At 38.0% G+C, this 16,373-nt stretch overlaps 1 protein-coding gene across 1 annotated transcript in view; it reads left to right on the forward strand.

Annotated features, from left to right (window-relative positions):
* Positions 1–16,373, forward strand: part of CPLANE1 (ciliogenesis and planar polarity effector complex subunit 1) — a 60,266-nt gene that overhangs the window by 9,829 nt on the left and 34,064 nt on the right. The window contains exons 11-24 of the mRNA XM_086480159.1: positions 59–819; positions 3,462–3,646; positions 5,190–5,270; positions 6,446–6,610; positions 7,359–7,532; positions 8,955–9,183; positions 9,423–9,556; positions 11,273–11,490; positions 11,792–11,956; positions 13,011–13,149; positions 13,560–13,669; positions 14,841–15,002; positions 15,164–15,272; positions 15,632–15,938. Of these exons, the coding sequence (XP_086336285.1) occupies positions 59–819; positions 3,462–3,646; positions 5,190–5,270; positions 6,446–6,610; positions 7,359–7,532; positions 8,955–9,183; positions 9,423–9,556; positions 11,273–11,490; positions 11,792–11,956; positions 13,011–13,149; positions 13,560–13,669; positions 14,841–15,002; positions 15,164–15,272; positions 15,632–15,938 (2,939 nt within the window). The remainder of the gene's footprint in view (positions 1–58; positions 820–3,461; positions 3,647–5,189; positions 5,271–6,445; positions 6,611–7,358; positions 7,533–8,954; positions 9,184–9,422; positions 9,557–11,272; positions 11,491–11,791; positions 11,957–13,010; positions 13,150–13,559; positions 13,670–14,840; positions 15,003–15,163; positions 15,273–15,631; positions 15,939–16,373) is intronic.

Consider the following 16,373-nt stretch of genomic DNA (forward strand, 5'->3'; position numbering starts at 1 on the left):
CTCTCAATAGAATTGAATTAAACTATTGCCTTTTTGTTTGTTTTTGTGTCCAATTTAGGATTGTGAAGAAGAATCAGATGATGAAAAGCAGTTTTACAGTAGTCCTTCCAGCTTATATAGCCAAAGAATCCATTCATCTGTTGGTAAAGCTGATCAAGGCCACTTAGAATTTGCATCAATGTTTGATACTATCCATGCAAAAGACAGTACTGAAGAGAAAGATAAATTATCAGTGGAACTATATTCCATTCAGAAAAATCTCCTTGCTGCATGGCAGACAGGGATTTCAAAAAATACAGAAGAAAAGGATACATTGCTGAATTACACAGTAAACTGCATTATCCATTTTTTCAATGTTCTTCAGTTTGTGAAATGTTCTTTGCTAAACCAGGATGCATCTTTAAACAAGTCTGTGAAGGATACTCACTGGATGCATTGTGTCATAAAATATTTTCAGCAGTGTTTAACTGTCTTGTACTGGCATTCAAGAGCCAGTGTGACTGGGCATGTGGCAAAGCTGACATTACAAACTTTAAAACTGATGCTTATACAGCAACAAGATCAGTTATTCTCAAAAAACCTTTTGGCATGCTTCTGTCTTCTGAAAATGGTTTCTCACACTCTAAGTAGCGTGTGCGTACTACAGTATGAGAATATTTTTGCATCTTCTCAGGGTAATAGTCTTGTGGAACTTGACTCCCTCAGTGTGCCTTTTTTCCTAGTTCTTGATGAAAGTACAACTCAGCAATTCAGCTCACTGAAATCTCTGCTTAGAGAGCCTCCTCAAACAGTAAACAATGATGCAAAACCAGAAAAAAGGTATGAATGATCTTTGCACAGGTTAAAAAAAAAAAAAGTATACAGGACAACCAGGTGATCGGGCCCATCCAGCATGGGTTTATGAAAGGCAGGTCCCGCTTGACTAACCTCATCTCCCCCTATGACAAGGTGACCAGCTTAGCAATAAGGGAAAGGTGGTGGATGTTGTCTGCCTGGACTTCAGCAAAGCCCTTTACACAGCTTCTCACAGTAGTCTCCTGCAGAATCTGGCTGCTAATGGCTCGGATGGGTGTACTCTTCACTGGGTGGAAAAACTGGCCGGACGGCTGAGCACAGAGAGTGGCGGTGAATGGAGTTCAATCCAGCTGGCGGCCGGTCACAAGCGATGACCAGGGATCAGTACTGGGGCCAGTCTTGTTTAACATCTTTATCTATTATCTGGATGAGGGGATGGAGTGCTCCCTCAGTAAGTTTGCAGATGTTGGGTGGGTATGTTGATCTGCTCGATGGTAGGGAGGCTCTGCAGAGGGACCTGGGCAGGCGGGATCGATGGGCTGAGGCCAATGCGATGAGGTTCAACAAGGCCAAGTGCCGGGTCCTGCCCTTGGGTCACAACAGCCCCAGGCAGCGCTACGGGCTTGGGGAGGAGTGGCTGGAAAGCTGCCCGGCGGAAAAGGACCTGGGGTGCTGGTCAACAGCTAGCTGGACATGAGCCAGCAGTGTGCCCAGGTGGCCAAGAAGGCCAACAGCATCCTGGCCTGTATCAGCAATAGTGTGGCCAGCAGGAACAGGGAGGTGATCGTGCCCCTGTACTGGGCACTGAGGCCACACCTCGAATGCTGTGTGCAGTTTTGGGCCCCTCACTGCAAGAAGGACATTGAGGTGCTGGAGCGTGTCCAGAGAAGGGCAACGAAGCTGGTGAAGGGTCTGGAGAACAGATCTTGTGAGGAGCGGCTGAGAGAACTGGGGTTGTTTAGCCTGGAGAAGGGGAGGCTGAGGGGAGACCTTACTACCTTCTACAACTACCTGAAAGGAGGTTGTAGGGAGGTGGGGGTTGGCCTCTTCTCTCAAGTCACTAGCAATAGAAGGGGAAATGGCCTCAAGTTACACCAGGGGAGCTTTAGGTTGTGTATTAGGAAGTTTTTCACAGAAAGGGTTGTCAAGCATGGGAACAGGCTGCTCAGGGAAGTGGTGGAGTCACTGTCCGTAGTCGTATTTAAAGGTCATGTAGCTGTGATGCTTCATGACATGGTTTAGTGGCAGTGCTGGGTTAGCAGTTGGACCTCGAACGTCATTTCCAAACTAAATGATTCTGTGATGCTACATTGCAACAACGACTTTATTTTTCACTTTTACAGTAATTACAACATCCTTTTGTTTCTTTTCTGTTTCGTACTCTATGTACAAGCATGGTAATCAATTAAAGCATACAGATTAGTGCTCCAACCTATAGTTGAATATAGTTCAGTTATGGTGACTTAACTGATTACTGCCAGTCACTTCAGAGAACTGGTGGGTTAACAGCTCACACCAGGTCTTGTAGTGCAGCGTCAATCCAGGTATTGCAGCCTAAGAAGCTTTTACTGCCTCTTGCTGATTCCTCTCCTTCCCATGATGAAGTTTCAACCCTGTGATGTGAAGAGGCTGCTTATATGCAACATATCTATGATGTCACTTTAGTCAGCAAAGTTTGCACTTGATTACAGATGTGGTGTCCAGGAGCAATAAGAAAAACCCCAGTGTGTGGAAACTTACTAAACTACCTGAGCTATTTCTTCTTTGAAGATACACACATAAACTTGAAAGAAGCTTAAACTGAAGTGTGCTATCCAACTATTGGAGAGTATATTATTACTGGACTGTTTCTCTACTGCAGAACTCAAGTGAATCCACGTGTGTTAATAGTACGAGCAAGCTGTTCCTTTCCAGGGATTTAGAACCCAAGAAAGCATTATAACTCACAAATTTAATCTTACTACAGTGAAATAGATTTTTTCAGTAAAGTAAAAACATAGTTCATTGCAAATTTGATAGGGAAATTTCAGTTGTCTCTGAGAAGATAATCCCCGTTGTTGATTAATTGTGCTCCAGGTGCTGGGCACTGTATGGCTGACTGTTAATAATGGAAGCAATATTGCTAGAGAAGAAGATGCAGTTGTGTGGCAGTTCTGTGCAAGCATTGTCAAGTCCCTGGCAATGTGTATTTGCTTGTATTGGCAAGCTTAGTATATAACTGAGCTGGTACATCTAATAGTACTGTGCTCAGCAGCAGGGACTTGCCAGCCCTAAAAACTTGCCCTCAGTCCTTTGTTTCCTTGTCTGCTTTTCTGTCTTATGCTTTCATTGTGTTTTTAATCAATCTTCTTTATAAAGGCACTGATACCTGTTTTGAGGTTTATTTAGGTTATTGCGTTTCCCCGTTGTTTAGACAGCAAGGAATTCATTTTAGGTGCGTTTGGGTGCTTGAAGTAGATTGCTGCGTTTATGCAAATTCAGAAGAATCAATGTTTGGCCAATAAACAAAAAACACGTTTCATTTTTTTCCTCTCATTGAAGTCAAGAAATTGTTGTTAACATATAATTTAGTTTTCAGATACATACTACAAAACATAAGAAAGTAAATCAATGTAACTTTGTTATTTTTTGATGATTTTCATAATATTATACTTCTTGAACTACAGGTTGTTGGTACTATGGCAGTTATTGTATAAGAAATCGATTTGGTATCAGATGCAGCTGAACAGAAAAGTGAACAAGAATGCAGAAGAAGAATCTGTTGTCTCATCACTTTTAAGTCATATACAGGCGACCCTCCAGTCTTCAGGAGTGACCTTAGAACAACATTTCAAGATTAATTCTGTATCTGGTTAGTATTTTGGAGAGAAGTGTAAATGTTAGGTAGTTGTATGGTTAATTGAATACTAGGAAAATTAGGTCCAACTTAATGATAAACAATAGCTGATCACCAGAGTTAAGAAAAGTTAGTAGTGGGACTTCTCTTAAAATTCTGATCAGAACTCTCTCTTAAATACTTCATGTCCCAGTACACCTGTGGATTTTATTATAATCTTCAGATCTTGTTAAACTAAATAAAAAGACTCTCTTTGCTTCAGTTTACTTTGAATCATGGCCTAGAGGACCTGAAGGCAGGATCTGAATTCTGATCACGTTCGTACTGTGTTATTTCCTTTAAAGTAGATTGGCATCACTATGTGTCCGTTACTGGATTTCTATGTAGAAATCCTGTTCACTCCATCTGATCACTGTGGGAATGAGCCTGTCATGTACATGAATGTAGTCAGCCTCAATTAAGTATCTAATTTAGTGTAACCTGATATAGTAGACTTAATCTAACATATTTATTTTGCAAACACTATATGGTTGTAGCCTAATTTGCTATGATTTACTGTCCTATGCCATATGTTCTTTTCCCCTTCCACACTAATAAGCCCAGCTTCCCATTTATGTCTCCCAGCACAATTCTGTTTCCTCTCCATATTCTTGGTCTCTCTGCCTTGAATGGTATGTCTTACGTCACTCCATCCAACACATCAGCTCCTTCATGGCTCGTTCACTCATGCTAACAATACATGCAACTTCCCACCCTTCCTTTCCACCCGTTCCTTGTGTTTATTTACATTGTTTGCCAAATAAATAAGGCACAGTTTATAAGTGAGCTAGAGTAACATCTATGCTGATGGGCCAGCCAATACCTGAACTGCCTAGCTGCTGATAAGCAGGATAAGAGTGGCAAATCTGTCCTTGTGGTAGTGCTTGCCCACCCCCCGGGAGCTGTGCTCTTTTACAGTTACTTTTCTTTCAAAGTATTTAGGAATTGACCAGTGGATTAAAAATTGAATGGGAATAGAGATGGAGGGGTGACATTTAGAGAGACGAAATGTGTAACAGTCCATAGGGCTGTTACTTGAAAGTGCTTTTACACTGAAAAAGAATATATATGTTCAACTTGATAAATGATTCTACAACTACTTTTTACAAAAGAAAAAATACCTTGCACATCATAGAAAATATGAAAACAGATGAGAGAAAATGTTTTTTTCCCTACTAATGAACTATTGTGAGTTTTGAATACTGATATTTCTAACCATGATTAACATTTATAACCTTGTGAAATCTAAAAAAATAACCTTGTAGGAGTGGTTATAACCTGAATTGATTATTTTGTTTAATAGTGATTTAGCAATTAAAAAGGCAGGGAGGGGTATTCAAAGTCGTCGTCTTTCAGCTGCTCAAAACTTATATTTAGCTCTGAGAACAGAAATTTGCTGGAGACTTGTATATTTTGCTCTGCTTTTCATAAATCTGTAGTACTGAAGTAAGTGCATGCATATGTAAAACTGAATATGTCAACCTTTTTATATAATTTGTTATATGTGTGACTTTTATAGGTGAGGAGAAGTTTCTTTTAGGCTCATACAAAGAATCTGTGGATATTTGGAAAAGATCTCTTTGTGAGATCAAGGCAAAAGGTAAGGAATAAAATCTTTTTTGGGGGGTGGAGGGGGCAAGTTGTATAATCACTTTATGTAGTTATTTGTGACTGTCTGTTTGCCCTTCAAAAAAAGGGGGCAAGACGCATAAAGGATGTGTATTTGAAGTGAAGCTGGGATTTCAGTAGAGACCAGTCAGAACTTGTCTGATTGCTCCCTGAGAAAATTCCATGCATTTCTGTTTTAGTATCAGAGTTTTCTTGACATTGTGAAGTACTTAGTACAAAAAAGCTCTAGGTATATTTCTAAGCAAGAATGAGACAATGCAGGAACTTCTGGAAAAACTCAAAGGGAAGAAGGAAGTTTAGAGCATATGGAAAAAGAGACTGGCCACTTGGGAGGAATATAGGAATGTTGTCAAGGAAGGCTAAGGCCCACATGGAACTCAGGGTTGTCAAAGACAACAACAAGGGTTTGTTCAAATCTGTAGCAAAAGAAAGATGAAGGGAAAATGTCAGCCCCCTGCTGAACGAGGCAGGTGCCCTGGTAATGGAGGGTACGGAGAAGTCAGAGTTACTGAATGCCACCTTTGCTTCAGTCTTTACTGCTAAAACTGGCCCTCAGGAATCCCAGGCCAGGGAGGTTGGAGAGAAAGTCTGGAGAAAGGAAGACTGTCCCTTGCTCGAGAAAGATTGGGTTAGGGATCTCTTAGCCAGACTGGACACTCAAAAATCCGTGGGCCCTGATGGGATACACCCCCGAGTGCTGAGAGAGCTGGCAGATGTTATTGCTAAGCCACTCTCCATCATCTTTGGAAGGTTGTGGAGGACAGGAGAGGTGTCTGAGGACTGGAGGAAAGCCAACATCACTCCAGTCTTCAAAAAGGGCAAGAAGGAGGACCTGGGAAACTATAGGCCAGTCAGCCTCCCCTCCATCCCTGGAAGGATGATGGAACAGCTCATTCTGGCTACTGCCTCTAGACAGGTAAAGGGAGAGATTATCAGGAGTAGTCAGCATGGATTCCCAAAGGGGAAATCATGGTTGACCGACCTGATAGCCTTCTATGATGGCACGACGGGCTGGGGAACGAGGGGAGAGTAGTGGATGTTGTCTACCTGGATTTCAGCAGGTACTTTCAAACCTGCTGTGTCTGGTTTTGTGTTTATTGTTTCTTTTTGAACTGGATTTCTGCCATTTTTTCTCTTTTAATGCAGGAGGAAAAAGAACATGTTTTCTTCAGAGTAGATATTATCTTGCAATACTGTTTTGCCACCTGTATCAATATAACTTGTGTGAGGCTCAGGGACTCTGTGATCATCTGGTAGGAGAGATTCTAAGGCGATCACATCTCTCAGTGAGTCAGATGGAAAAATTTTCGGGTATGTTTATATTGGATAAAAGTGTGATAAGGTATGTTGATACTGTTTGAATAATCTAGTATCTAATTTCTGTGCCATCAGACACACGCTTGATAGCATACTTTTCTCTTTACACTGGAGTGAAATCTGTTTTCAGTGGCTTCTTTAAAGATCTTTTTCTGATCCTCAGGTGCTCTTTCAGCTGCACTTGTTGGAGTAAGTGTTTAGACAACCTTAATTGTGTAATTAATAGTGAAAGCATGGCTTGTTAAATGTTCAGTCTGCTCAAGGAAAGACTTTAGATAAGAAAGATAAGGGGGCAATGACATGATGTCATTTTATGTTGATTTAATTTTTTTTTTATGATACAACATGATAAAACAGAGGATTTTAGATTGGTCATCAGTCCTAAATTAACAGTGGGATATTTTTTGCAAATGCTTGTAACTTTTTTTTGTATTAAGTCAGAGTATGAAATCTAAGTTTCCGTATTTAAACAGGTTTTTTTGACTCAGCACTGATCTAAATTTAGGTACTATAGGCCCATCTGTAGTCATTTAAAAACCTGGTATAAAAGTCTTTTAATATGTTGTGTAACTGATTAGTGTAAGATTAAGCTCTGTAAGTCCTGAAAGCTTGTCAAGAAATTAAGAAGTACCAGAGTTTGCTTGTTTAAAAAAAAGTCTTATAAGCTATGATTAAACAATTTTCGCATTCAAACTTCAACAATTTTCTTCATAATGTTTTGATTCGATATCTATTTTTCTAGATACCAAGTATTTTCAGCATGAACTATGGATGGTAACAGATGTTCATACTGAAACTGCTATGGCTGTGATTCAATCCATGGCACGATTCATGGCCTCTTACTTCACAAATCAGCTGCTCTATATCTTTCCCCCACACAATGTTGGCATCCTTCATCCGCTTCACACCAAACAAGGTATTTTCTTTAAAAGCAGTTGAATTTGCTGTGCTTAACTCTTACCATTTCTTTACATGTATATCAGTGCTGTCTGTTATGTTTTATAGTTTCAGCACCATTAGCTGTAAAGATAAAATCATAGTTTTTCCAGACATTTTTGTTGAGGGGTGTATGTGTCTGTATGTGGAATTAATGTTCTGCATCCATTGATTACTGAAAATACTTCTGGTATTCAAAGTTAATGGTTTCACGTGCTCAATTGAATTATGCCATCCGTAGAATAGAATCATTTTGGTTGGAAAAGACCTTTGAAATTGAGTCCAGCTGTAAACCTAACACTGCCAAGTCCACCACTGAACCATGTCACTAAGCGTCACATTTACACATTAAATAACTACAGCAGTGGTGACTCCACCACTTCCCTGAGCAGCCTGTTCCCATGCTTGACAACACTTTCTGTGAAGAAAAATTTCGTAGTACCCAACCTAAAGCTCCCCTGGTGCAACTTGAGGCCATTTCCTCTTCTTCTGTCACTAGTGACTTGGGAGAAGAGACCGACCCTCACCTCCCTACAACCTCCTTTCAGGCAGTTGTAGAAGGCAATAATTTGAATACATTGACTATTTTTAATGTTTCTGTACTGCAGCATGCGCTGGTATGTATTTCTTTGTGGTCTTTTGGATGTTTTAAAAACCTACAAAGAGCTGGATTTTAATACTTTCATTAGTCAAAGATCCATGTATGTGGTGAGGCAATATTGAAAAAATTGTGTTGCACAAGCTGGATTAGTGTCAGTGTTTCTCTAAATAATGTCATTGCCTCATCAGTAAACAGAAACTGCGAGAGGAGCAAATTACTCCTTAGAGTTAATGTTGATTAGCACCTCTCCAGGAAAACCAGGAAGTAAAACCTTGGAAAACAAATTTAAACCTTGAGAAACAAGGAGATACTAAATCTGTCTTCAGTTTGTCTCGATACACTTTCTTAAAACCGTGTACTATTCTTTCTCAAAAATGCATTGCAGCTTTCTGTCTTCTGCAGTAAGCAGCATAGTGAGTACAGACAACATGGGTACAATAGGAAAACTCAGGATTTCCATTTATCTTGAGCGTACCCTCTGGAATATCCTAAGTATATGTAGCATACTTGCGAATGTTCCATCAGTGTGATTAAATCTTTAAAGTAAGAATAACCCACAAGTTTTGCACATGCTTGCATATCCTACATTAAGCAGAAAAATAGCCTACTCTGACCTCGCTATTATATCACGGCATGAGCTGCATCTGCCTGCTGCAGATAAAGCCCAATAGTGTGCCCCTAATAAAGAGCAGTTGTACACTGAAGTGAATCTAAAAGCAATGCAAACGTATGAATTCTAGATTATTCAACTGATAGCATGTTGATTTATTTGAACTTTAAAATGTGTTTTTTGTGTCACAGACTTATCTCCTCGTATTATTCCACTGCAACACTGTTTGGTTGCCAGAGCTGTCAGGGACCAGAACCTTTCGTCTGTGTGGACAGCTGAATATGCTCTTGATTTGTTCTTTATTGGTGGACTCATTCCAGAGGCTGTGTGGTTAACACACAGGCTTGGGGACTGGAAACTGTCTGTTTCAATTGGTGTGGCCTACCAGCTGTATTGTCAGAACTCTGATGAATTCTCAAGGTAAATTTGAGCTTGGAATTGGTATACTGTATTCTGTTATTAGTGCTATTTCCATGAAGTTTAATGTAACAGGGCTTATCTGTTACCTCAAAAATTCATATTCCCAAACTCCTAGTAGGTGTAGGACGTAACATGTTAAGATTAGTTATTTTGTCTTAGGTATTCATTTAACAGAGCTTTATTTGATTATCTATGGGTTTTACTTTCTTATTAATTAAAAGTTTCTTGTTTACTTTCAGACTGAAAAACACAGAGCGTCACCTACCATTAAGCTTATCACCCATGCAGACTTTTCAGGAAAAGTTACAATCTTTGTTAGGACAGCCAGTTACTTCTGAAACATCAGGATGTGTTAAATACAAGCAGTTTACAGGTATGTAAAATAAGAAATAATTATGTTTATTTTTCATGTTATTTCACTGCATGTTCTGTGTTATACGCTGTCTTAAAAGGAAACAATTGCTTCGTCTTCTGCAATGTGTGCATTACTGTTATAATAGATTCAAATACTTCAGTTTCGTAGGGGTTTGGGTTTTGGCTTTAATCATTCTAAAAATGGACTGTGTTATCAATCTTGTCTTCTTCGTGCGTATCAGCCAAAAGCTTATTTGACTAGATTTGATATTAACCTCAGTTTGGAAGGAAACTGAAACTTCATTAAAACATTAAAAATAAAAATGTCCTGAAGCAAATATGAACATATTAACAGTATGGAGAGTATCATCATACTTAATTAGCTGCATGATGGTGTTTAATTTTTGCCTTTCCTTTCTGACAAAGGCAGAGGGGGTGGTATCTCATAGCCTGGCAGCTCCATGCCCTCAGGTCCAACAGCTAGCAAGGCTGAGACTGTGTTCCCAGAAGGCACGTATACATGCACACATACGCAACACCTATATACAGCTGGCCATACAGGTCAACACCTACAGATACAGACGTGCTCAGCACTCGCAAAAACAGCACCGACAATCCCATCCTGTTTCCCTCTTTTGCTGGCCAGGATGAAGGTATGCATATAGATGCCTGTGTGTACGATGTGGATCCCTCCAGTAGCTGGGCTTAGACCCGGTAGCTGAGTCTCCCCAGTTGCTGCCATCTGCATAATTTGCTGTTGTGCATCTCTGGGCTTGTGGAGATGAGCCTTTCATGGCTTGATTTTTCTACTGCATGTAGATGGGTCTAGGTATTATTCAGGTTCCTGCACCTGCTATTGTCTTTGTGCTCCTTTGTATCTGTGTATAGGAGCTTTTTATCACATAACCTAACTTAATACCTAGCTGGTGAAATTCCCCTGATTAGCTAGATCAACCTGTCCTTGTTTACATTTTAAAGAAAGTTTACTGGCATGATCTCTATTCCTTACTCTCTGTGTGTTTGGAAACCACATTTCAAGTTCCTGTCAGTAATCTTTTTATAAGCCATATCCCAAACACTGCATAGATTGTTCTTTTGTACTTACTTCCAAGGGTTTTATTTCAAACAGACACACACACATATACATTCTGTGTATAACAATCTGTAAGTACGATAGGTAGCGGAAAGATTTAGCAGCACATATTTCAAGATAAGCAGGAGTAGAAATGGAAGTAGAGCAGTATAATATTGTGCAAATTTCAGGAACAAATTAATGATGTTTGTTAAAGGTCCTGCTACTTCTAGGAGGTGAGGGAAAAAATGTAATAAAATGTAATAATATGTAAAAGAGGTCAAACAAATACATTTCCAGTTCCTGGATCATTGTGGTCACTGATAAAAGAGTTGTTACAGTTATTATTAACGGCATACCTAGTTTATGCCTGCTTGTTGAGAATGATTGCTAGTATTTTATGCTGAGAAAATGCATGGCTGAAAAGCTCAGTTGTCTATCTAGAAAGGCAATAGCTTCCCCTTTAATATGGCAAAACCTAAAATTAATGATTGAATAGTATTTTCAAATGCGAGAGATCTTATCTTAAAGCAAGTAGATGCGATGTGTACATTTCAATAGACAAATGCAAATTCTGAGAACATAGCCTCATAATTTCAGAATGAAGGCCATGTATTAATTGAGTCAATTAATTTATTGATTTCTGTACTTAATATTTTATAGATCCCATTGAAGAGGAAGATGGAAATGTTCTTCATAGTTCAATACAGGAACTACTGAAAGCAGCTGTTATGGCAGATGCTGATATTCTCTCGGAGACATTTCAGCTTTTGATGGATTCTGCCAAGGATCTTAGCAGAAAATTGTATGGTTTAGTTCCAGATGGACTTTATCTTCCAGCACCACCATTATACTGTCCTCAGCCAGCTTCTCTCAGTGAAGTAAGCACGCATGGTAGAAATTTCTTGGGTCTTGTTTGACTGTATTTATGAAATAATTACGATCTTTGTTCTGGATCCTTTCTGCTCATTTTTCTGTTGCTTTTTATCGCTTCCCTTCATTTACTTAGTACCATAGTGATAAGAAAGTATGTGCGCCTCCGTTTTTTTCCGTAAAGGATCTGTGCTCTAAAGAAGTGGTGAAATAGTCTTAAGAGCAGAAACATTTAGGTCAGATTCCTTACTGTATATATCCTTTCTAATTTTGGGTCTTGTTTTTTATCTTGGAATTTGCATTTTTCAGGAAGACTGCAATGACATTCTTTTAAAAATTGAGAGAGAAAGTCGTCAGAAAGTGTCAGGAGTTCTTCAGCGAATTATCTTACTCTTCCGGGCTGCTCGTTGTTCCTGCCCTGCAGCACAGTGGTATATTGCACAACTGAAGTGGGCAAGAAAAGTCATGCAAAAAGTAAGCATTTAATTTGATCTTTTTGTAACTTCATTATGAGTTGTAAATATTACTGACAAGCTTGCAGTTGCATTACAGAAGCAGAAGTCTCATCTGGACTTTGATGTCATGTTTTTTAAATGTAGTCTTCTAGTTTTACACTCCATATTCAGTCCTTTTATGAAACCCTCTGTCTTTGAGTTATGGTGTCTACTTCATAAAGTGTCTACTTCTACGTGTCTCTTGTATCGACTTGGTAACCTACTAACTCATTTCTTTCTCCATTTGAAAGAAACAAGCTGATTTTAACTGGGAGTTATAGCTGTTAAGTGAAAGTGTTTTCCAGATCACTTAGGGTTGAATATATAACAGAGAATCTGATACTCACTTGAGGTGATGTGGTCATCTTAGTGCGTAGAGCACAGGACTTATAAGATCTCATTTTACTTATGTGCATTTTGTTTGCACAGAACCAAGCTTGGAATATATTGATTAAAAAATATTTTGTAAATACAGGCTTTTCTTAAGTTGCTGTTACACAGCCACTTAAAGAAGGTTGACTTACTACAGAAGTGAGTGTGTGCGACTCTCTGCCTTCCCTCAACCCCTCTACATGAGCATTCGTGCAGTGATCCAGATCAGGAATTGGTCTGAATGACAAATATTTCCTTCTATTTGCTTATTACATGCTTAATGCTGGGACAGGGAGGTGATCGAAAGTACCAGCTGAAACAGAAGGGAAAACCAGTCTGCCTTGGTTCACAGCAGCCTGGACTGTGTGGGATTAAATGGATTTCTTAATTGTGATCTTCTTATACCTTGTAGTTCTTGTATTTCATGGTAGTCATGAATACAATGTGAACAAACGCATTTTTTGTGCTATAGCTCATACTAAATATGTTCTTTTAAATGAACTTTCAGGATACTGATTTGAAGAAAATGGAAAGCCAGCTTAAGGGAATTTTACTGACCTTAGCAGTATTCTGCTAATAACTGAGAGGCTGTATATTTAGTAGCAATACATACAAAATTTTAGCTGATTGTTTATTCATTTCCTTATTTCTCCTATCTATAGATTCGAATGAAAAGATCTCTTCCTTTGCTGAGTCCATTCCCAGAGACTTTGCTTCATTACTCCAATTTCCACACTATTTTCTTTAGATCTACATCTTCTGGAGACCATCAGTTTGATGATATTACCTGTAAAATTTTAGGTCTGTATGCAATAAAATAGAATAATTTAGAGCTGGAGAAAAAAACATAAGTGAGAATCCACAGGTGCCAAGAAACTCTTATTTGCTTGAAATAGTATGCTGCAACGTGTGCAGAAACATATTCCCATTCCAGCTTTTATGTTAGTTGTCAAAAGTCTTAATCTGGAAGTTGCTGTTCTGGGTTGTTGTGTGTGTTATAGATCTGACAGATGTGAAAGAACATGAACACTAAGGGTGACTAAAGAGCTCTAGCTGCAGAGCGCTATTGAAAACTCGAGAATGAGTAACTTTTTTTTTATTTAGCTACTGTTAAGATAGTGTTAATTTTTTCCTTCTAACTAAAAATCTCAAGCTGTTTTATTTCACTTTATTTAAATAAAATATCACCATATTGCATGTTTGTGTCATAGGTTGGTTCAGAGACCTCTGTGCATTGTGTTGGATGTTTCATGTTCGTGACAGATTATCTGAGAACTGTAAGCGATACCAAACTGCAAGGGAAAATACTAACAATCGTAAGGTAATTATATTACTAATATAGTAAAGATACATTTTAATTGCATGAAGCTGTAAGACAAATTCTAAAGGTCTGCTGTATATTTTTGTGAGAACTTGTATTTGCTTAATAGCACAAAATTAGCACAATGCTATGATGAGCAAATTTGATACTATGGAATAGTACTGTCCATGTGAACTACATCTTTCTAATGGTATTGCTGTTGGGCTTTTTCTTGATATTGAACTTGAATAGTTGAAGAGATACTGTCAGAAAAGCAGTAGCTTCTACACTTGTCTACCTAAATATTTACTACTTTTTTTTTTTTTTCTTCATTAGGTTAAGATATTTTGGATGTTTCCTGACTAATGTATATTTAATGGACCAAACGTGGTTTTCAAAAAGAGTGTTGAAAAATATATTAAAATTTAATCATGTTTTCTCTAGTTTATAGCCTCATCAATCGATGTCAGAGGTCAAGGAAGAAAAAGGAAACTACTAGCATGATGTTTGGCATATATTCTGTAGCAGTACAGATGTTGATTTTTGTCCTATCTAATCTAGCAGCTCCGCTGTGCTTAGCAAAGATGGCTTCCTTTTTAAAGCAAGTCCAAAATTTCTCTTCACCAGAAAAATCAAGCTTCAAATAAAGATGATGGCTCTGTTCCAAATAATAGAATATCATGATTTTTCTGTGCTTTGTGCAACAGTGAGAAAAGAGAAAGAAACCAGTGACTGTTTTCAAAATAAACTGATCCATCGGAAAAGCCTCTTGGCTGTTTTAAATATCTTGCTCACAAGAAAATTTGTGGTCACCTTAAGTCACAGTAAATTTAATTTACTTCACCTGGTAATTCAGCGTATTTAATCACTTACAGCTAGTTTGGTCAAATCCTCAAGTTTTACTCTAAATGACTGCAAGCAGAGTCTTCAGAAGAGTGTTAATGGAATTATTTTCTAAACTGATTTAAAAAAAGCTGCGCTTTTTTTTTTTTTTCCTCCCAACATAAGTTATGATCCATTACAACCTTGATCTGTCTCCTAGAATCGTATCGTTCTCTGTTTGGCAGTTAATTTAGAGATTTCTGTTTTCTGTTGACTAGGGAAGAATCATTACTATTTGTACTGTATGAATAATTCAGATGAAATATATTGTTCATATCAATTGTTTGTATAGCAAGGTCTTTTTTTTTAGGATCTGAAGAAGAATGAATATGATGCCTCCACAGTTGAGCATTGTCTGAATGCAGTCGAGTGGGCTTGTCGAATGCTTCCTTTCTCCAGGTTCATGAACATTGAAGAATTAGTTCAAGATGTAATTTTGAGTCTGCTTGGAGAATTGCCACCAGTGAAAAAGGTAAAAGACATTAAAGCTAGAACAAAAGCAATAGAGATTATCATAAATGTTTCTTCTCCTTGTAAAAGCTACTGATTAGACTTTCTAGTGCTGTAAGTTCTGTTGGAAATTATACATTACTCGTATTTTAACTAGTTGAAAAGGTACTTTATTTTGTGCAGGTGGCAGAGATTTTTGTAAAAGCATTTCCTAATCCTGAAGATGTAAGAGTTCCACTAAGAGATAAATACCATGGACTTCAGCAGCGACTCAGACACACTGTTGTTAAAGGTAATGTGCATCCTTTTTCAGGAAATACTAAATGAACTTTCTTTTTTACCCTTCTTATTAATTAACTTGTAACAATACCTTCTTTCATACACCATGTAAAACAATCATTATAGATGTCAGTTAGAAAACTGAGAGAGTTGTGTGGCAAATTTTGTGTTTTCTTTCTGATACGTCTATACCAATAACAGAATATCATGGCTCCCAAGTTGATGGTGTTTCTTTACTTTATCACAGTTTCTGTCTGTATTTCTAAATGGCCGTAATTTATGATGATTCAAAGTTCATTCCTCAATTTGAGAGAATACTTGAGAAATTACAAGTTTTTATTTAAAATTTCTTGGTTTTCTTTCTTTCAGTAGGTCCTGAAAATGAAGAAATTATGTCTATTATTATACAAGCTGCTGAAAAAGTGAGAATGAAGGTCTTGAGATGTGTAATAAGGAACATAGGCCCCATAGAAATTAATATTTGGGAGCCAGCAGAAGAGGGAACAGCAGATGATGAGGAACGCTGTTATGACAGATTCTCATTAGGCACTAGCCTAAGCAGCAGCACACTTACTGATCTTGGGAATCCCCAGGTATATAGTGATGCTGACACAGCAGGTACACTTTCTGATGCTTTATTTACTGAAGATGTGAGAGCTCAAACACCTTCACTCCAAAGGTATGAGAAAAACTTCAGCATAAAGCTTTCTATTTAAATTAAAAAAAAAAAAAATTCTCTTACTGTTCGAGTAATCTTTTCACCAAACAGGATAATTGTCACTTTGGGTAATTCATCGAATGAAGAATTACAAATGTACCAAATCTTAGAACTGCCGATGTTATATGAGTTACTATGTGACTAATACGTTACTGATATATAAATTATTATCAGCTGTGACCACATTTGTATGTGATACTGCTGAATTGTTGTTTATGTAAAAACTATGGATTTTGCATTTGATGAATTTGCCACCTAACATGTATTAATGCCACCTAACGTATTAATGTAAATTTGGAGTGGTTAGTTTCCTATTTTTAACAATAGAAGAAGAAAAGGAACTATTGTTGCATTTATTTTTTCATGTAATTCTTCGTAAAATAGATTTTCGCATTA

The sequence above is a fragment of the Leptosomus discolor genome, chromosome Z (assembly GCF_034619465.1).
Source record: "Leptosomus discolor isolate bLepDis1 chromosome Z, bLepDis1.hap2, whole genome shotgun sequence".
Taxonomy (NCBI): Eukaryota; Metazoa; Chordata; class Aves; order Leptosomiformes; family Leptosomidae; genus Leptosomus; species Leptosomus discolor.